The sequence below is a fragment of the Crinia signifera genome, chromosome 2 (assembly GCF_055691185.1).
Source record: "Crinia signifera chromosome 2, ASM5569118v1, whole genome shotgun sequence".
Lineage (NCBI taxonomy): Eukaryota > Metazoa > Chordata > Amphibia > Anura > Myobatrachidae > Crinia > Crinia signifera.
In genome coordinates, this window is record NC_139218.1 from 741,844 (window position 1) to 763,324 (window position 21,481).

Sequence of the window (21,481 nt, forward strand, 5' to 3'; positions counted from 1 at the left end):
AGACTCCACCCACATTAGCCTACACTACCACCTGCATTGGCCTCCACCTGTATTAGACTCCACCCACATTAGCCTACACTACCACATGCAATGGCCTCCACCTGTATTAGACTCCACCCACATTAGCCTACACCACCACCTGCATTGGCCTCCACCTGTATTAGACTCCACCCACATTAGCCTACACCACCACCTGCAATGGCCTCCACCTGTATTAGACTCCACCCACATTAGCCTACACTACCACCTGCATTGGCCTCCACCTGTATTAGACTCCACCCACATTAGCCTACACTACCACCTGCATTGGCCTCCACCTGTATTAGACTCCACCCACATTAGCCTACACTACCACATGCAATGGCCTCCACCTGTATTAGACTCCACCCACATTAGCCTACACCACCACCTGCATTGGCCTCCACCTGTATTAGACTCCACCCACATTAGCCTACACAGCCACCTGCAATGGCCTCCACCTGTATTAGACTCCACCCACATTAACCTACACCACCACCTGCATTGGCCTCCACCTGTATTAGACTCCACCCACATTAGCCTACACCACCACCTGCATTGGCCTCCACCTGTATTAGACTCCACCCACATTAGCCTACACTACCACCTGCATTGGCCTCCACCTGTATTAGACTCCACCCACATTAGCCTACACTACCACATGCAATGGCCTCCACCTGTATTAGACTCCACCCACATTAGCCTACACCACCACCTGCATTGGCCTCCACCTGTATTAGACTCCACCCACATTAGCCTACACCACCACCTGCAATGGCCTCCACCTGTATTAAACTCCACCCACATTAACCTACACCACCACCTGCATTGGTCTCCACCTGTATTAGACTCCACCCACATTAGCCTACACCACCACCTGCAATGGCCTCCACCTGTATTAGACTCCACCCACATTAACCTACACCACCACCTGCATTGGTCTCCACCTGTATTAGACTCCACCCACATTAGCCTACACCACCACCTGCATTGGCCTCCACCTGTATTAGACTCCACCCACATTAGCCTACACTACCACCTGCAATGGCCTCCACATGTATTACACTCCACCCACATTAGCCTACAACACCACATGTAATGGCCTCCACCTGTATTAGACTCCACCCACATTAGCCTACACCACCACCTGCATTGGCCTCCACCTGTATTATACTCCACCCACATTAGCCTACATTACCACATGCAATGGCCTCCACCTGTATTAGACTCCACCCACATTAGCCTACACCAACACCTGCATTGGCCTCCACCTGTATTAGACTCCACCCACATTAGCCTACACCACCACCTGCATTGGCCTCCACCTGTATTAGACTCGACCTACATTAACCTACACTACCACCTGCATTGGCCTCCACCTGTATTATACTCCACCCACATTAGCCTACATTACCACATACAATGGCCTCCACCTGTATTAGACTCCACCCACATTAGCCTACACCACCACCTGCATTGGCCTCCACCTGTATTAGACTCCACCTACATTAACCTACACCACCACCTGCATTGGCCTCCACCTGTATTAAACTCCACCCACATTAGCCTACACTACCACATGCAATGGCCTCCACCTGTATTAGACTCCACCCACATTAGCCTACACCACCACATGCAATGGCCTCCACCTGTATTAGACTCCACCCACATTAGCCTACACCACCACATGCAATGGCCTCCACCTGTATTAGACTCCACCCACATTAGCCTACACCACCACCTGTATTAGACTCCACCCACATTAGCCTACACCACAAACTGCATTGGCCTCCACCTGTATTAGACTCCACCCACATTAGCCTACACTACCACCTGCATTGGCCTCCATCTGTATTAGACTCCACCCACATTAGCCTACACTACCACATGCAATGGCCTCCACCTGTATTAGACTCCACCCACATTAGCCTACACCACCACATGCAATGGCCTCCACCTGTATTAGACTCCATCCACATTAGCCTACACCAGCACATGTAATGGCCTCCACCTGTATTAGACTCCACCCACATTAGCCTACACCACCACCTGCATTGGCCTCCACCTGTATTAGACTCCACCCACATTAGCCTACACTACCACCTGCATTGGCCTCCACCTGTATTAGACTCCACCCACATTAGCCTACACTACCACATGCAATGGCCTCCACCTGTATTAGACTCCACCCACATTAGCCTACACCACCACATGCAATGGCCTCCACCTGTATTAGACTCCACCCACATTAGCCTACACCACCACCTGCATTGGCCTCCACCTGTATTAGACTCCACCCACATTAGCCTACACTACCACCTGCATTGGCCTCCACCTGTATTAGACTCCACCCACATTAGCCTACACTACCACATGCAATGGCCTCCACCTGTATTAGACTCCACCCACATTAGCCTACACCACCACATGCAATGGCCTCCACCTGTATTAGACTCCACCCACATTAGCCTACACCACCACATGTAATGGCCTCCACCTGTATTAGACTCCACCCACATTAGCCTACACTACCACCTGCATTGGTCTCCACCTGTATTACACTCCACCCACATTAGCCTACACTACCACATGCAATGGACTCCACCTGTATTAGACTCCACCCACATTAGCCTACACCACCACCTGCATTGGCCTCCACCTGTATTAGACTCCACCCACATTAGCCTACACCACCACCTGCATTGGCCTCCACCTGTATTAGACTCCACCTACATTAACCTACACCACCACCTGCATTGGCCTCCACCTGTATTAGACTCCACCCACATTAGCCTACACTACCAAATGCAATGGCCTCCACCTGTATTAGACTCCACCCACATTAGCCTACACGACCACATGCAATGGCCTCCACCTGTATTAGACTCCACCCACATTAGCCTACACCACCACATGCAATGGCCTCCACCTGTATTAGACTCCACCCACATTAGCCTACACTACCACCTGCATTGGCCTCCACCTGTATTATACTCCACCCACATTAGCCTACATTACCACATGCAATGGCCTCCACCTGTATTAGACTCCACCCACATTAGCCTACACCACCACCTGCATTGGCCTCCACCTGTATTAGACTCCACCCACATTAGCCTACACCACCACCTGCATTGGCCTCCACCTGTATTAGACTCCACCTACATTAACCTACACCACCACCTGCATTGGCCTCCACCTGTATTAGACTCCACCCACATTAGCCTACACTACCACATGCAATGGCCTCCAGCTGTATTAGAATCCACCCACATTAGCCTACACTACCACATGCAATGACCTCCACCTGTATTAGACTCCACCCACATTAGCCTACACCACCACATGCAATGGCCTCCACCTGTATTAGACTCCACCCACATTAGCCTACACCACCACCTGTATTAGACTCCACCCACATTAGCCTACACCACCTGCATTGGCCTCCACCTGTATTAGACTCCACCCACATTAGCCTACACCACCTGCATTGGCCTCCACCTGTATTAGAACTCCACCCACATTAGCCTACACTACCACCTGCATTGGCCTCCACCTGTATTAGACTCCACCCACATTAGCCTACACTACCACATGCAATGGCCTCCAGCTGTATTAGAATCCACCCACATTAGCCTACACTACCACATGCAATGGCCTCCACCTGTATTAGACTCCACCCACATTAGCCTACACCACCACATGCAATGGCCTCCACCTGTATTAGACTCCACCCACATTAGCCTACACCACCACCTGTATTAGACTCCACCCACATTAGCCTACACCACCACCTGCATTGGCCTCCACCTGTATTAGACTCCACCCACATTAGCCTACACTACCACCTGCATTGGCCTCCACCTGTATTAGACTCCACCCACATTAGCCTACACTACCACATGCAATGGCCTCCACCTGTATTAGACTCCACCCACATTAACCTACACCACCACATGCAATGGCCTCCACCTGTATTAGACTCCATCCACATTAGCCTACACCAGCACATGTAATGGCCTCCACCTGTATTAGACTCCACCCACATTAGCCTACACTACCACCTGCATTGGCCTCCACCTGTATTACACTCCACCCACATTAGCCTACACTACCACATGCAATGGCCTCCACCTGTATTAGACTCCACCCACATTAGCCTACACCACCACCTGCATTGGCCTCCACCTGTATTAGATTCCACCCACATTAGCCTACACGACCACCTGCATTGGCCTCCACCTGTATTAGACTCCACCCACATTAGCCTACACTACCACATGCAATGGCCTCCACCTGTATTAGACTCCACCCACATTAGCCTACACCACCACATGCAATGACCTCCACCTGTATTAGACTCCACCCACATTAGCCTACACCACCACCTGTATTAGACTCCACCCACATTAGCCTACACCACCACCTGTATTAGACTCCACCCACATTAGACTACACTACCACCTGCATTGGCCACCACCTGTATTAGACTCCACCCACATTAGCCTACACTACCACATGCAATGGCCTCCACCTGTATTAGACTCCACCCACATTAGCCTACACCACCACATGCAATGGCCTCCACCTGTATTAGACTCCACCCACATTAGCCTACACCACCACATGTAATGGCCTCCACCTGTATTAGACTCCACCCACATTAGCCTACACTACCACCTGCATTGGTCTCCACCTGTATTACACTCCACCCACATTAGCCTACACTACCACATGCAATGGACTCCACCTGTATTAGATTCCACCCACATTAGCCTACACCACCACCTGCATTGGCCTCCACCTGTATTAGACTCCACCCACATTAGCCTACACCACCACCTGCATTGGCCTCCACCTGTATTAGACTCCACCCACATTAGCCTTCACTACCACATGCAATGGCCTCCAGCTGTATTAGAATCCACCCACATTAGCCTACACTACCACATGCAATGGCCTCCACCTGTATTAGACTCCACCCACATTAGCCTACACTACCACCTGCATTGGCCTCCACCTGTATTAGACTCCACCTACATTAACCTACACCACCACCTGCATTGGCCTCCACCTGTATTAGACTCCACCCACATTAGCCTACACTACCACATGCAATGGCCTCCAGCTGTATTAGAATCCACCCACATTAGCCTACACTACCACATGCAATGGCCTCCACCTGTATTAGACTCCACCCACATTAGCCTACACTACCACCTGCATTGGCCTTCACCTGTATTAGACTCCACACACATTAGCCTACACCACCTCCACCTATATAAGACTCCACCGACATTAGCCTACACCACCACCTGCATTGGCCTCCACCTGTATTAGACTCCACCCACATTAGCCTACACCACCACCTGCATTGGCCTCCACCTGTAATAGATTCCACCCACATTAGCCTACACCAGCACCTGCATTGGCCTTCACCTGTATTAGACTCCACACACATTAGCCTACACCACCTCCACCTGTATTAGACTCCACCCACATTAGCCTACACCACCACCTGCATTGTCCTCCACCTGTATTAGACTCCACCCACATTAGCCTACACCACCTGCATTGCCCTCCACCTGTACTAGACTCCACCCACATTAGCCTACACCACCACCTGCATTGGTCTCCACCTGTATTAGACTCCACCCACATTAGCCTACACCACCACCTGCATTGGCCGCCACCCACATTAGCCTTCACTACCACATGCAATGGCCTCCAGCTGTATTAGACTCCACCCACATTAGCCTACACCACCACCTGTATTTCCCTCCACCTGTATTAGACTCCACCCACATTAGCCTACACCAGCACCTGCATTGGCATCCACCCACATTAGCCTACACCACCAACACCACCTGCATTGGCCTCCACCTGTATTAGACTCCACCCTAATTAGCCTACACCCCCACCTGCATTGTCCTCCACCTGTATTTGACTCCACCCACATTAGCCTACACCACGACATGCATTGCCCTCCACCTATATTAGACTCCACCCAAATTAGCCTACATCAACACCTGGATTAGATTCCACCCACATTAGCCTACACCACCACCTGCATTGGCCTCCACCTGTATTAGACTCCACCGACATTAGCCTACACCACCTGCATTGCCCTCCACCTGTATTAGACTCCACCCAAATTAGCCTACACCACCACCTGAGTTGCCCTCCACCTGTATTAGTCTCCACCCACATTAGCCTACACCACTACCTGCATTGGCCTCCACCTGTATTAGACGCCTCTCACATTAGCCTACACCATCTGCATTGCCCTAAGCCTGTATTAGACTCCACCCATATTAGCCTACACCACCACCCCCTGCATTGGCCTCCACCTGTATTAGACTCTACCCACATTAGCCTACACCACCTGCATTAGACTTCACCCACATTAGCCTACACCACCTGCATTAGACTCCACCCACATTAGCCTACACCACCTGCATTAGACTCCACCCAGATAAGCCTACACCACCTGCATTAGACTCCACCCACATTAGCCTACACCCGCATTAGCCTTCAGCCGCTCATTAGTTTATAAGGCAACAACGTATAATAACAGATATTCAGATTAAAAGCACATGATTATCTTTGATTAATTTTAAGTGTGAATTTTTTTTTTCTCAAAATAACAAATTAAGCAAATAAAATGTGCTCATAGAAGGTTTTTGAATTGTTCTTTCTGATTTCTAGAGTTCTCTCCAGAATCACTATAGAATGAATCCGTTCCACAACTTCAGACATGCGTTCTGTGTCACCCAGATGATGTACAGCATCCTGTCCTTGTGCAACCTGCAGGTACCAGCTCTCCCAGTGTAACAACCTGTGGGGACCAACTCTCCCAGTATAATGACCTGCGGTTATCAGCTTTCCCAGTATAACGACCTGCCCAGTATAAAGACCTGCGGGGACCAGCTTTCCCAGTATAACGACCTGCGGGGACCAGCTCTCCCAGTATAACGACCTGTGGGGACCAGCTCTCCCAGAATAACGACCTGCGGGGACCAGCTCTCCCAGTATAAAGATCTGCGGGGACCAGCTTTCCCAGTATAATGACCTGCGGGGACCAGCTCTCCCAGTATAAAGACCTGCGGGGACCAGCTCTCCCAGTATAACGACCTGCGGGGACCAGCTCTTCCAGTATAACGACCTGCGGGTACCAGCTCTCCCAGTATAATGACCTGTGGGGACCAGCTCTCCCAGTATAACGACCTGTGTGGACCAGCTCTCCCAGTATAACGACCTACGGGTACCAGCTCTCCCAGTATAACGACCTGTGGGGACCAGGTCTTCCAGTATAATGACCTGTGGGGACCAGCTCTCCCAGTATAACGACCTGCGGGGACCAGCTCTCCCGGTATAACGACCTGCGGGGACCAGCTCTCTTTGTATAACTACCTGCGGGGACCAGCTCTCCCAGTATAACGACCTGCGGGGACCAGCTCTCCCAGTATAACGACCTGCGGGGACCGACTCTCCAAGTATAACACCCTGCGGGGACCAGCTCTCCCAGTATAACGACCTGTGGGGACCGGCTCTCCCAGTATAATGGCCTGCCCAGTATAACGACCTGTGGGGACCAGCTCTACCAGTATAACGACTTGCGGGGACCAGCTCTCCCAGTATAACGACCTGCGGGGACCAGCTCTCTTTGTATAACGACCTGCGGAGACCAGCTCTCCCAGTATAACGACCTGCGGGGACCAGCTCTCTTTGTATAACTACCTGCGGGGACCAGCTCTCCCAGTATAACGACCTGCGGGGACCAGCTCTCCTAGTATAACGACCTGCGGGGACCAGCTCTCCCAGTATAACGACCTGTGGGGACCAGCTCTCCCAGTATAACGACCTGTGGGGACCAGCTCTCCCAGTATAGTGACCTGAGGGGACCAGCTCTCACAGTATAGTGACCTGAGGGGACCAGCTCTCACAGTATAACGACCTGCCCAGTATAACGAACTGTGGGGACCAGCTCTCCCAGTATAACAACCTGCGGGGACCAGCTCTCCCAGTATAACGACCTGCGGGGACCAGCTCTCCCAGTATAACGACCTGCGGGGACCAGCTCTCTTTGTATAACGACCTGCGGAGACCAGCTCTCCCAGTATAACGACCTGCGGGGACCAGCTCTCTTTGTATAACTACCTGCGGGGACCAGCTCTCCCAGTATAACGACCTGCGGGGACCAGCTCTCCCAGTATAACGACCTGCGGGGACCAGCTCTCCCAGTATAACGACCTGTGGGGACCAGCTCTCCCAGTATAACGACCTGTGGGGACCAGCTCTCCCAGTATAGTGACCTGAGGGGACCAGCTATCACAGTATAGTGACCTGAGGGGACCAGCTCTCACAGTATAACGACCTGTGGGGACCAGCTCTCCCAGTATAATGACCTGTGGGGACCAGCTCTCCCTGTATAACGACCTGCCCAGTATAAAGAACTGTGGGGACCAGCTCTCCCAGTATAACAACGTGCGGGGACCAGCTCTCCTAGTATAACGACCTGCGGGGACCAGCTCTCCCAGTATAACGACCTGCGGGGACCAGCTCTCCCAGTATAACGACCTGCGGGGACCAGCTCTCCCAGTATAACGACCTGCGGGGATCAGCTCTCCCAGTATAATGACCTGCGGGGACCGGCTCTCCCAGTATAACGACCTGTGGGGACCAGCTCTCTCAGTATAACGACCTGTGGGGACCAGCTCTCCCAGTATAATGACCTGTGGGGACCAGTTCTCCCAGTATTATGACCTGTCCAGTATAACGACCTGTGGGGACCAGCTCTACCAGTATAACGACCTGCGGGGACCAGCTCTCCCAGTATAACGACCTGCGGGGACCAGCTCTCCCAGTATAACGACCTGCGGGGACCAGCTCTCCCAGTATAACGACCTGCGGGGACCAGCTCTCCCAGTATAACGACCTGCGGGACCAGCTCTCCCAGTATAACGACCTGCGGGGACCAGCTCTCCCAGTATAACGACCTGCGGGGACCAGCTCTCCCAGTATAACGACCTGCGGGGACCGGCTCTCCCAGTATAACGACCTGCGGGGACCAGCTCTCTCAGTATAACGACCTGTGGGGACCAGCTCTCCCAGTATAACGACCTGTGGGGACCAGCTCTCCCAGTATTACGACCTGCCCAGTATAACGACCTGTGGGGACCAGCTCTCCCAGTATAATGACCTGTGGGTATCAGCTCTCTCAGTACAACGACCTGTGGGGACCAGCTCTCCCAGTATAATGGCCTGCCCAGTATAACGACCTGTGGGGACCAGCTCTCCCAGTATAACGACCTGTGGGGACCAGCTCTCCCAGTATAGTGACCTGTGGGGACCAGCTCTCCCAGTATAACGACCTGCGGGGACCAGCTCTCCCAGTATAACGACCTGCGGGGACCAGCTCTCCCAGTATAACGACCTGCGGGGACCAGCTCTCCCAGTATAACGACCTGCGGGGACCAGCTCTCCCAGTATAACGACCTGCGGGGACCAGCTCTCCCAGTATAACGACCTGCGGGGATCAGCTCTCCCAGTATAACGACCTGCGGGGACCGGCTCTCCCAGTATAACGACCTGTGGGGACCAGCTTTCTCAGTATAACGACCTGTGGGGACCAGCTCTCCTAGTATAATGACCTGTGGGGACCAGTTCTCCCAGTATTACGACCTGTCCAGTATAACGACCTGCGGGGACCAGCTCTCCCAGTATAACGACCTGCGGGGACCAGCTCTCCCAGTATAACGACCTGCGGGGACCAGCTCTCCCAGTATAACGACCTGTGGGGACCAGCTCTCCCAGTATAATGACCTGTGGGTATCAGCTCTCTCAGTACAACGACCTGTGGGGACCAGCTCTCCCAGTATAATGGCCTGCCCAGTATAACGACCTGTGGGGACCAGCTCTCCCAGTATAACGACCTGTGGGGACCAGCTCTCCCAGTATAGTGACCTGTGGGGACCAGCTCTCCCAGTATAACGACCTGCGGGGACCAGCTCTCCCAGTATAACGACCTGCGGGGACCAGCTCTCCCAGTATAACGACCTGCGGGGACCAGCTCTCCCAGTATAACGACCTGCGGGGACCAGCTCTCCCAGTATAACGACCTGCGGGGACCAGCTCTCCCAGTATAACGACCTGCGGGGACCAGCTCTCCCAGTATAACGACCTGCGGGGATCAGCTCTCCCAGTATAACGACCTGCGGGGACCGGCTCTCCCAGTATAACGACCTGTGGGGACCAGCTTTCTCAGTATAACGACCTGTGGGGACCAGCTCTCCTAGTATAATGACCTGTGGGGACCAGTTCTCCCAGTATTACGACCTGTCCAGTATAACGACCTGCGGGGACCAGCTCTCCCAGTATAACGACCTGCGGGGACCAGCTCTCCCAGTATAACGACCTGCGGGGACCAGCTCTCCCAGTATAACGACCTGCGGGGACCAGCTCTCCCAGTATAACGACCTGCGGGGACCAGCTCTCCCAGTATAACGACCTGCGGGACCAGCTCTCCCAGTATAACGACCTGCGGGGACCAGCTCTCCCAGTATAACGACCTGCGGGGACCAGCTCTCCCAGTATAACGACCTGCGGGGACCGGCTCTCCCAGTATAACGACCTGTGGGGACCAGCTTTCTCAGTATAACGACCTGTGGGGACCAGCTCTCCTAGTATAATGACCTGTGGGGACCAGCTCTCCCAGTATTACGACCTGCCCAGTATAACGACCTGTGGGGACCAGCTCTCCCAGTATAATGACCTGCGGGTATCAGCTCTCTCAGTACAACGACCTGTGGGGACCGGCTCTCCCAGTATAATAGCCTGCCCAGTATAACGACCTGTGGGGTCCAGCTCTCCCAGTATAACAACCTGTGGGGACCAGCTCTCCCAGTATAGTGACCTGTGGGGACCAGCTCTCCCAGTATAACGACCTGCGGGGACCAGCTCTCCCAGTATAACGACCTGCGGGGACCAGCTCTCCCAGTATAACGACATGCGGGGACCAGCTCTCCCAGTATAACGACCTGCGGGGACCATCTCTCCAAGTATAACGACCTGCGGGGACCGGCTCTCCCAGTATAACAACCTGCGGGGACCGGCTCTCCCAGTATAACGACCTGCGGGGACCGGCTCTCCCAGTATAACGACCTGCGGGGAACGGCTCTCTCAGTATAACGACCTGCGGGGACCGGCTCTCCCAGTATAACGACCTGCGGGGACCGGCTCTCCCAGTATAACGACCTGCGGGGACCGGCTTTCCCAGTATAACGACCTGCGGGGACCGGCTCTCCCAGTATAAAGACCTGCTTGGACGGGCTTTCCCAGTATAACGACCTGCGGGGACCGGCTCTCCCAGTATAAAGACCTGCGGGGACCAGCTCTCCCAGTATAACGACCTGTGGGGACCAGCTCTCCCAGTATAACGACCTGCGGGTACCAGCTCTCCCAGTATAACGACCTGTGGGGACCAGCTCTCCCAGTATAACGACCTGCGGGGACCAGCTCTCCCAGTATAACGACCTGCGGGGACCAGCTCTCCCAGTATAACGACCTGTGGGGACCAGCTCTCCCAGTATAACGACCTGTGGGGACCAGCTCTTCCAGTATAACGACCTGCGGGTACCAGCTCTCCCAGTATAATGACCTGTGGGGACCAGCTCTCCCAGTATAACGACCTGTGGGGACCGGCTCTCCCAGTATAATGGTCTGCTCAGTATAACGACCTGTGGTGACCAGCTCTACCAGTATAATGACCTGCGGGGACCAGCTCTACCAGTATAACGACCTGCGGGGACCAGCTCTCCCAGTATAACGACCTGCGGGGACCAGCTCTCCCAGTATAACGACCTGCGGGGACCAGCTCTCCCAGTATAACGACCTGCGGGGACCAGCTCTCCCAGTATAACGACCTGCGGGGACCAGCTCTCCCAGTATAATGACCTGCGGGGACCAGCTCTCCCAGTATAACGACCTGCGGGGACCAGCTCTCCCAGTATAACGACCTGCGGGGACCAGCTCTCCCAGTATAACGACCTGCGGGGACCAGCTCTCCCAGTATAGTGACCTGAGGGGACCAGCTCTCACAGTATAGTGACCTGAGGGGACCAGCTCTCACAGTATAACGACCTGTGGGGACCAGCTCTCACAGTATAACGACCTGTGGGGACCGGCTCTACCAGTATAACGACCTGTGGGGACCGGCTCTCCCAGTATAACGACCTGTGGGGACCGGCTCTCCCAGTATAGCGACCTGTTGGGACCGGCTCTACTAGTATAACGACCTGTGGGGACCGGCTCTACCAGTATAACGACCTGCGGGTACCAGCTCTCCCAGTATAACGACCTGTGGGGACCGGCTCTCCCAGTATAACGACCTGTGGGGACCGGCTCTCCCAGTATAACGACCTGTGGGGCCCGGCTCTCCCAGTATAACGACCTGCGGTGACCAGCTCTCCCAGTATAACGACCTGCGGTGACCAGCTCTCCCAGTATAACGACCTGCGGTGACCAGCTCTCCCAGTATAACGACCTGCGGGGACCGGCTCTTCCGCTAGGCTGCATATACTCGCATGTGGCCGAAGCGGAGAGAAATCCCTTGATGGTCGCCAACCATTCGTCTATACTGACATCCCCTGCTCTGGACCCCTGTCCTCCCCCTCTGGGGTGAACGGCCCAGCGAGTGTGAAACACTGGGAAGGCCGCTAGGAGCGGGTGTGAATCAGCCCTAGAATATCCTGCAATCACATTTCCACTTCTCTTTCAGAGCTGCTTGTCATTGGCTGATATTGTCACCCTAATAGTGGCCTCTCTCTGCCATGACCTCGATCATCCCGGACTCAACAATAAGTGAGTACAGGTCATCCTCCATGTCTGGGAAATTATTCTGTACGACTAACATTGCATGTTTTACTATTTTCTGTGTATGAATTTTCTTTATATTTGTAAAAAAAAAAAAAAAAAAACTTGTTAATATGTTTTAAATATCTATTTGTAACGGCATGTTTTACCACTCATATCTGCTGTGTGTCCTGAGCTCCGCCTACAACTGATCATTGCCTCGCGGCTGTCATCTGCGCTTGTTCCTGCATACACCGCCTGGGTTCCACATGGCAAGCTTATATTCAATGACCCCATGTATGTCAGCTTATTATCAGTAAATATTGTATATATATATCTTCCGCTGACTGGTGCGCTTCATTTCTTCTACTTTTCACAAGCATACCCATCTGGGATTCGTGGTTGGATCCCTAAAGTGGAGCTGCACACATTGGGCCTTATTCTGGTTGGAGCGGCCGGGCCGTACGCGGACGTCCCGGGTTTTTTTATGATCTGCGCATGCGTACATTCGCTAATGCGCAGGCGCGAACACTCCACAATGCTTACGGACGGGTCTCTACGTGCGAAAAAACCTATACGCGAGTGTACGGGCATTGGGGGCGGCATAGGGGCGTGATGAGGGGAGCGGCTGAAATAATGAGGGAAAATGGGCGTAAATATGGGCGTACACGGGGGTGTGCACCAAAAATGAGCGGTGCTACTACCGCACGATCGCCTACAGCACCGTTCATTTCGGACACAAAACAGGCGGCCGCCAACCGCCATCTCAAACCACCCCTACAGATACCGCATGCCAGCGTGCGCTTGGGTTTGCTAATTTACGCTGATTACTACCAAACACATACACCTGAATGTAATAACCAATGCTGCAGTCTATTAAGTCCAAACCATGATTTCACTACCTGCAAGCCACACACAGCACTCAAACACATTGGAAGCTTATCTTTCGATACTTCTCTACATTTAAAGGTTTGTTTAATTTAAGGTAAGAATCTTTGTAAGACCTGCTTATATATGCTAAGGTAGGTATTTGTTAAACAGTTAGACACATTCACTACGTGCTTTCATAGACTTTACACAGTAGCACACTCAATCTACACAAGTCGACATGTGTCAACGTGTTCACTCTAATACAAACATAGGTTTTGTATTTATGATACAATAACATAAACCACATCTAACACCTACAAAGGATGTTTCAGCAATGTTTTAAGCCCATGCCCACTATTTTGCACATTAATTAATTCAATCAATTAATTAATTTTCATAATTATAGTTGAAAGGCAAGATTTGCAGGTCCATATATGTGAAAAGTATGTCAGCGTACACGGACGTACGCTCACTCTCATGAGCGGTGACATAAGCTGACTTTTCTATTGAAAACTATAGGGACCCGTCCGTGCAAGCTGGCGTACGCTCAGATAGCCGCAAGAAGTTGGTGGGAAGACGGACGAGAGACGTCCGTAAACGGTGGTGTACGCTCAATTGTACGCCAGTTGTCGGAGTGTAAGGTGTGACGAAACCAGGCCACGCCCCTTTCCGTCATATGTTGTTCTCCCGCCTCTTTCTGCGCTTCAGCAAAGAGAATTGCGAAATGCCGGCGATAACCGGATATTATCACTGACTGTATTCATATCTGAGCTGTGTTCCCCAGACTGCTGTATACAGGGGACATCACAGGGCGGTATGTCGGACAATAATAGGATGTTATACTGACTGTAATCATATCTGAGCTGTGTTCCCCAGACTGCTGTATACAGGGGACATCACAGGGCTGTATGTCGGACAATAATAGGATGTTATACTGAATAATCCAAATAGGTTATTCCATTAGGCTGAGTATGTGTGCCACTGGAGGGAAATATTCCCTCATGTTATGTAAATGACTGTAATATGTTCCCAAAGCTTTGTATACTGTATCCCATACTGTTACATATGCATATGAAGGCAAGAAGATAGTTTCTGGGCACAGGAGAAACTGGTAGGGAGGATCAGCGTTGCCCGTGGTTACGTCACTGCCTCCAGGTCCTGTTCTTAGTAAACTGCGATGGTATCATGAATAAGGGATTTGGGACTATGAAGTTAATTATGGCAGTCTTCCCAAATGTATATTACTCAAATAATGCAACTGTATATGTGGAGACAAATGGTCTGGCTAGAATGGACCAAATGATTAGATTGGAATGTGTTTATTTTGTGTAGTCTTAGGTTCAGGGATCAAAGGACCTCTTTATAGGCTGTTTAGTAACAGAGACAACAGGTAGGGGCAGAGACATACACTTTCCCCCCAAATAACAAGAAGCTAAAGGATGGATAACACCAGGGTCACTCTCCAGAGAAGAGATCTGTTTACATGAAGGTGTGAAACCCCTCACATACACAAGCTTCAAAGCCAGATGAAGGGAGTGAGTTAATCAGCCCCTGGACAGGTAATAGGAGACCCTGTTACATTCATGCAACTGCACCCAGCATAGGAAGGGTTAAGAATTCCTGAGGGAGGGGGAGAGGGGTGCCTTTGGGATGTAAGTTGGTTTTTGCAGGGAGAGAGGAGAGAGATGTGAATGAGAGCCAGCGCTGGGAGTCATGGACTAGCGTGTCCTGCCCATCTGAGCTTAATCTGAAGGTAACGTGGTAAGGTTCTGATAACGTGACTAATACTGATGGCCTTTCTGTACATAATGTATATAGACTGTAATTGCTGATTTTACATGTATAACCCGTGTGTAAAATAAAGGTAATACTTTTGTACCTTTGATTTTGTGTATTCCTGTGCGATCTTTGGAACTCGGAGTGACCCCGGGGCTCTGCGTGAGGCATAAGTCGCGCTGCGCTGCTGCATGATCCCGGGATCCTCACAATTGGTGGCAAGCGGTGGGGATCGCACACCCAAAGGAGGGAGAGCTAGGGGCTCGTATCTTGATGCGACCAGGCTCTGGAAACACAATAGCCAGTAATTGGCCAGTATTAGCTCATGTTTGAGGGACCTGGTAACCATTGTTCCTAACAAGGATGCCGGTGAGAAGAAAAAGTATACTTTGCGAGGGCATTAAGCGAGGGAAGAATTCCGCTTAAGTGCCGGCTTGTCCAGGGGACAATCCCTGCAAGCGAGGGAACGGCGGAGTGTGCCGTGGCCCAGAAACGGAAGCTGACGTAAGGGGGTCCAGCAAGTGACGCTGACCAAGCTCTACGAGTGCAGCCCGTGTGGAGAATGGCTCCAGGAAAAGGACAGAGACGTCCAAAGAGAGGCAAGAGGTGCCCACAGTCACCCAGAGCAGTGAGGCTCATAGATGAGGAATCGTCATGGAGTCGTCTGGCTGAGGAATGGGACTGGAGAAGCCCATCCACGCTGATGCAGCCCCTCTGGGAGGATTGGGAAGCAGCATATCGGTGGATTAATGTATGGACAGGAGCTACTACAGAGGAGAAAGCAGCTTACCTGACTGATGAATTTGAGCAGTATGTATCTGAGGCTGCTGCAGGAAACTTGCTGCATACAGTGGCGTGGAAGGCTTTTGTCACAGAAGTAAGTAACGCCACGCATCAGCTAATGCATAGAAGCCGGATCGCTGAGGCCAGCGTGCCAGCACCGGGTAAAGTGGTTCCTGGGAAGGAGCCCGCGAAGAGAACTCAAAGGGAGGAGGAGTTGATGGTGCCACCGGGGTGGATGACCGAGGGGTCCACTACCGAGATCCCAGGGGGGGAGGCAGAGGAACTGTGGCCTGCAGAATCTGGAGCTCCATTAGCAAGAATGAGTCTGGAGGACCTAACTGACGAATGGAGGCTACGATGCAGCACACCCCCTGAAGGCCGCTCACACTGCACGCTTATCCGATGGGTGTACGAGCAACAAGAGGACCCACTACATGCATTCAGCGTGTATAGGAACTGGGTCCTGTGTCCAGGAGAACTGAGAAGTGTCCAGGAGCAGTTGCAGTGTCTCCTGCACTGTTATGATAATGCAGAGAGGGTCGCCCTGGCACAGGGGCAGCTGAATTCCCCAGAGTGGCTGGACCAGTGTCAGCGGGGGGAGGCAGAGGAACAGCGGCTGCTGCGGCTCATGCATCCTCAGAGAGCCACAGAACTAGATCCCCCACTGACACAGGGAGAAATCACAGAACTGTTCCCATTCAGTGAGTTGGGAAATGAGGAACTAGCTGTGGAGTGTCCCTGTGATATCGCACCAGGGACCCCGGACTCTAAAGGAGCCCTAACATCATGGACTGTGATTGTGGCAGATGGATATCGGGAAGAGGATATTTATTCCCCCTGCATTGTGCCAAGTAGTGTGGCGAAGATGGGCACTGTGGCCCCACATGGTGATGATGGACTGGTGCACACGGAGCCTGTCATAGATGGAGCAGTGCCAGTATACAGTGCAGGGGCTGCCCCAGAGAATAGCCCCAGAGCAGAGCAGATCTTGGAGGCTGGGACTGGGATGGCTGAGTCCTCGCCACAGGAGGTACTGTACAAACCAATGGTCAGCCACTGCTCCAAGCAGCTAGCCAAAGGATGGGGGTGCACCCAAAAATGGCACCCCAGGAAGAATGGCAGTACATCTTCCCTTTTGCAGATGTGGGAGATGGAGACTTTGAAACTAGCGGCCAGGGGGTCTGCAATGACTGTGCCCCAGCAGAGGGGGCAGTACTTCTTCCCTACATGACCACCAGTGGCCCAGCGAATGAGGGCATCTTGCCCCAGGAGCCCCAGCATATTCAGCAGGGGGAGATGGAAGGAAATGTGTCTGGTGTGTGCTCTGCCACTCTACCACCCCAGGAGGATTATCCAGGACTGTTCCCACTTAGCCATCAGAGCCAGGAGGATCTGAAGTCAAAAGGCAGGTATGTGACCGGGGTGCCAGAGCAGGGAGTAGAGGCTGGGGTGCAGCGCTTCTGTGAATCCCCTGCAAGAGTGACTGACTGTAATTATGTGCCCGGGGAGCCGCTGCAGCAAACAGGCAGCCAAGCAAGCAAACATGGAGGGGATGGTCAGAGGCATAGCTCATCACCCCCCTGCGCCTCAGAGGAAGACACCTCACCACCCAGCATGGCACGAGCAAGAGAATGTGAGTTTGCACCTGGGGCTGTGTGGGAGATGCCAGCAGTGCTGCTGTACAATGCCACCCCACCAGTCCCTCTCATAGCCAGGCTGGGGAAGCAGTGCACCCTGGGGAAGATGGAAGTTTGCCCAGGGGAGGCCCAGCAGTTATTGTTCAAAGGGCTGGGGGAGGTGTTCGACCCAAGGGGGGGGATTGTGGGTAAATCAGGGGGAGACTTGCGGATACCCCCTGCTTCTCTGCAGCCATTGTGTGAAGAAGAATCCCCAGGACCGCTGCCTGCTGCTGAGGGCAGGTGGAGGCTGGGTGTGCTCAGGCCCTGGGAGGTGGGGGAGAAGGATCCCACCAGCAAGGCCCTTCAAGCATCACGTAAGGGTCCAGAGGACCATCTAGAACTGGGGGAGGTGTTTGTGGGGGCTTTTGAGGGAAGAGCCAGGGAAGGATTGCGGATACCCCTTGCTCTTCTGCAGCCATGGTGTGAAGGAGAATTCCCTGGGCCACTGCCTACTGCTGAGGGCAGGTGGGGCCAGAGTGTGCTGAGGCCCTGCAAGGTGGATGAACAGACAGGGATGGAAGGTTGCCCAGGGGAGGCCCAGCAGCTTCAGGGGCTGGGGGAGGTTTCAGACCCAAGTGGGGTGGATGTGAAGGCGTTTGAGGGAGGGACATTGTCGGTACCCGCCGCTCCTCTGCAGCCAACATCAGCACTATTGTTAAGAGCGGCCAGGTTCCCTGATGCTGGTCTGCGTGCGCAGATCGGGCCCCTCCCAGTTGCGCCAGAGGCGGAGGGAGGAGGAACAACCAAAAGGGAAGGCGAGGAGGAAACATTCCCACCTGACAGTGGAAAACCCTGTACCAGGAGTACTGGAGGTTGTGCGCCAAACTGTGAATGGCTGAGCCCAGGAGGGCCAGGGATAAGCAATACGCAGGGACATTGTGTAGCCGTGAATCGCAGCGGCGGTAAACAACAGGGGTGCTGTGTGACGAAACCAGGCCACGCCCCTTTCCGTCATATGTTGTTCTCCCGCCTCTTTCTGCGCTTCAGCAAAGAGAATTGCGAAATGCCGGCGATAACCGGATATTATCACTGACTGTATTCATATCTGAGCTGTGTTCCCCAGACTGCTGTATACAGGGGACATCACAGGGCGGTATGTCGGACAATAATAGGATGTTATACTGAATAATCCAAATAGGTTATTCCATTAGGCTGAGTATGTGTGCTACTGGAGGGAAATATTCCCTCATGTTATGTAAATGACTGTAATATGTTCCCAAAGCTTTGTATACTGTATCCCATACTGTTACATATGCATATGAAGGCAAGAAGATAGTTTCTGGGCACAGGAGAAACTGGTAGGGAGGATCAGCGTTGCCCGTGGTTACGTCACTGCCTCCAGGTCCTGTTCTTAGTAAACTGCGATGGTATCATGAATAAGGGATTTGGGACTATGAAGTTAATTATGGCAGTCTTCCCAAATGTATATTACTCAAATAATGCAACTGTATATGTGGAGACAAATGGTCTGGCTAGAATGGACCAAATGATTAGATTGGAATGTGTTTATTTTGTGTAGTCTTAGGTTCAGGGATCAAAGGACCTCTTTATAGGCTGTTTAGTAACAGAGACAACAGGTAGGGGCAGAGACATACACTTCCCCCCCAAATAACAAGAAGCTAAAGGATGGATAACACCAGGGTCACTCTCCAGAGAAGAGATCTGTTTACATGAAGGTGTGAAACCCCTCACATACACAAGCTTCAAAGCCAGATGAACGGAGTGAGTTAATCAGCCCCTGGACAGGTAATAGGAGACCCTGTTACATTCATGCAACTGCACCCAGCATAGGAAGGGTTAAGAATTCCTGAGGGAGGGGGAGAGGGGTGCCTTTGGGATGTAAGTTGGTGTTTGCAGGGAGAGAGGGGAGAGATGTGAATGAGAGCCAGCGCTGGGAGTCATGGACTTGCGTGTCCTGCCCATCTGAGCTTAATCGGAAGGTAACGTGGTAAGGTTCTGATAACGTGACTAATACTGATGGCCTTTCTGTATATAATGTATATAGACTGTAATTGCTGATTTTACATGTATAACCCGTGTGTAAAATAAAGGTAATACTTTTGTACCTTTGATTTTGTGTATTCCTGTGCGATCTTTGGAACTCGGAGTGACCCCGGGGCTCTGCGTGAGGCATAAGTCGCGCTGCGCTGCTGCATGATCCCGGGATCCTCACATAAGGGCTGGTCCGTCCGTGTACGTTGGCGTACGCACATTTGTACGCCACTCCCCTTCGACGTTGTTTCTGGCCGTACGTATGCGGCTGAGTTGTGGGTGGACTTAACCCCAACGGCCGCGTGCGGATAGCGTACGTTAATAGCGAACGTACGCACGTTTGGCCGCTCCGATCAGAATAAGGCTCATTGTGGGGACTGTTGGACCTGTGCTTATTGAGAGAGACTTTGGGACTTTGTGCGCTCGGTATATTTTCTTCTATCTATCTATCTATCTATCTATCTATCTAGTGACAAGAATCACAAACACAGGGTCTCAGATGATGACTTGTAGTGTATTCTACGCAGGTACAGCATAGCAGGTGACATTCATATACAGATAGTATTACAGGCATAGCAGACTCATAGCAGGCTCCAGTGGTCCCTAGTCTAACCCACACCCCCGGCCTATCACTCGGATACATAGTCCGTCAACAAGAGCAAGGAGACTCTGGCTTTAAATCAGGACAGCTCAGGTGCTGCTGGTTACACCTGGGATTCTGTAGGATTTGCTGCGTGGTCTATGCTGTGCTCTTGTCTGTTGACTGCTGTTATAGATGTGACTCCTGAAGACAGTCCCTCAAGGGATGGAAACGTTGTGTATCACTTAAACTGTGCTATGATGCAAGTCTGATTAAACTCCCAGCAATGTTCCTCTGCAATAATAAGCTGGAGAGTGTTATTTTTCATATATATATATATATATATATATATATATATATATATATATATATATATATATATATATATATATATATATATATATATATATATATATATATATATAGTTACATAGTAGGTAAGGCTGAAAAAAGACTTGCGTCCATCTAGTTCAACCTACTGTAGGTTTATAATAGGTTATCCGTTGTTGTATAGTATAGTATTCTAGCAGATAAAAGGTTGTTTGACAGTTCCTCATATTGGCCCCTGATATATTTGTACATGTTGAGCATGTCCCCCCTTAAACATCTCTTCTCTAGTGTAAATAGTCCCAGCTTGCTTAATCTCTCCTCGTAGCCTAAAGTCTCCATTCGAGGAAAATTTGAATCACCACCAGGTGATTAAAGGCGCTGGGGAGATGGGGTGTGTTGTTTAGGCGGGGAGGTTCAGTCCCCTAAATGTTGCGCCCCGGTCTCCGGCGGCCGGCAGGGGGGATCAGCGGCGCGTCCCGGCTGCGCATTCTGACGTCACGCCGCCTGGTTGCTATGCAACCAGAGACGCCAGGGGACGCCGCAGTCGGGCGCAGCTTCCGCCCTCCTCCGCATCATGTCCGGGCAATCCCGGAAGCCAGAA

General features: G+C 52.1%; 1 protein-coding gene across 1 annotated transcript in view; it reads left to right on the forward strand.

The window, feature by feature from the left end:
• LOC146059899 (high affinity cGMP-specific 3',5'-cyclic phosphodiesterase 9A-like) overlaps positions 1 to 21,481 on the forward strand; it is a 132,978-nt gene that overhangs the window by 8,389 nt on the left and 103,108 nt on the right. The window contains exons 3-4 of the mRNA XM_083172542.1: positions 6,727 to 6,831; positions 12,797 to 12,879. Coding sequence (XP_083028668.1) covers positions 6,727 to 6,831; positions 12,797 to 12,879 — 188 coding nt within the window. The remainder of the gene's footprint in view (positions 1 to 6,726; positions 6,832 to 12,796; positions 12,880 to 21,481) is intronic.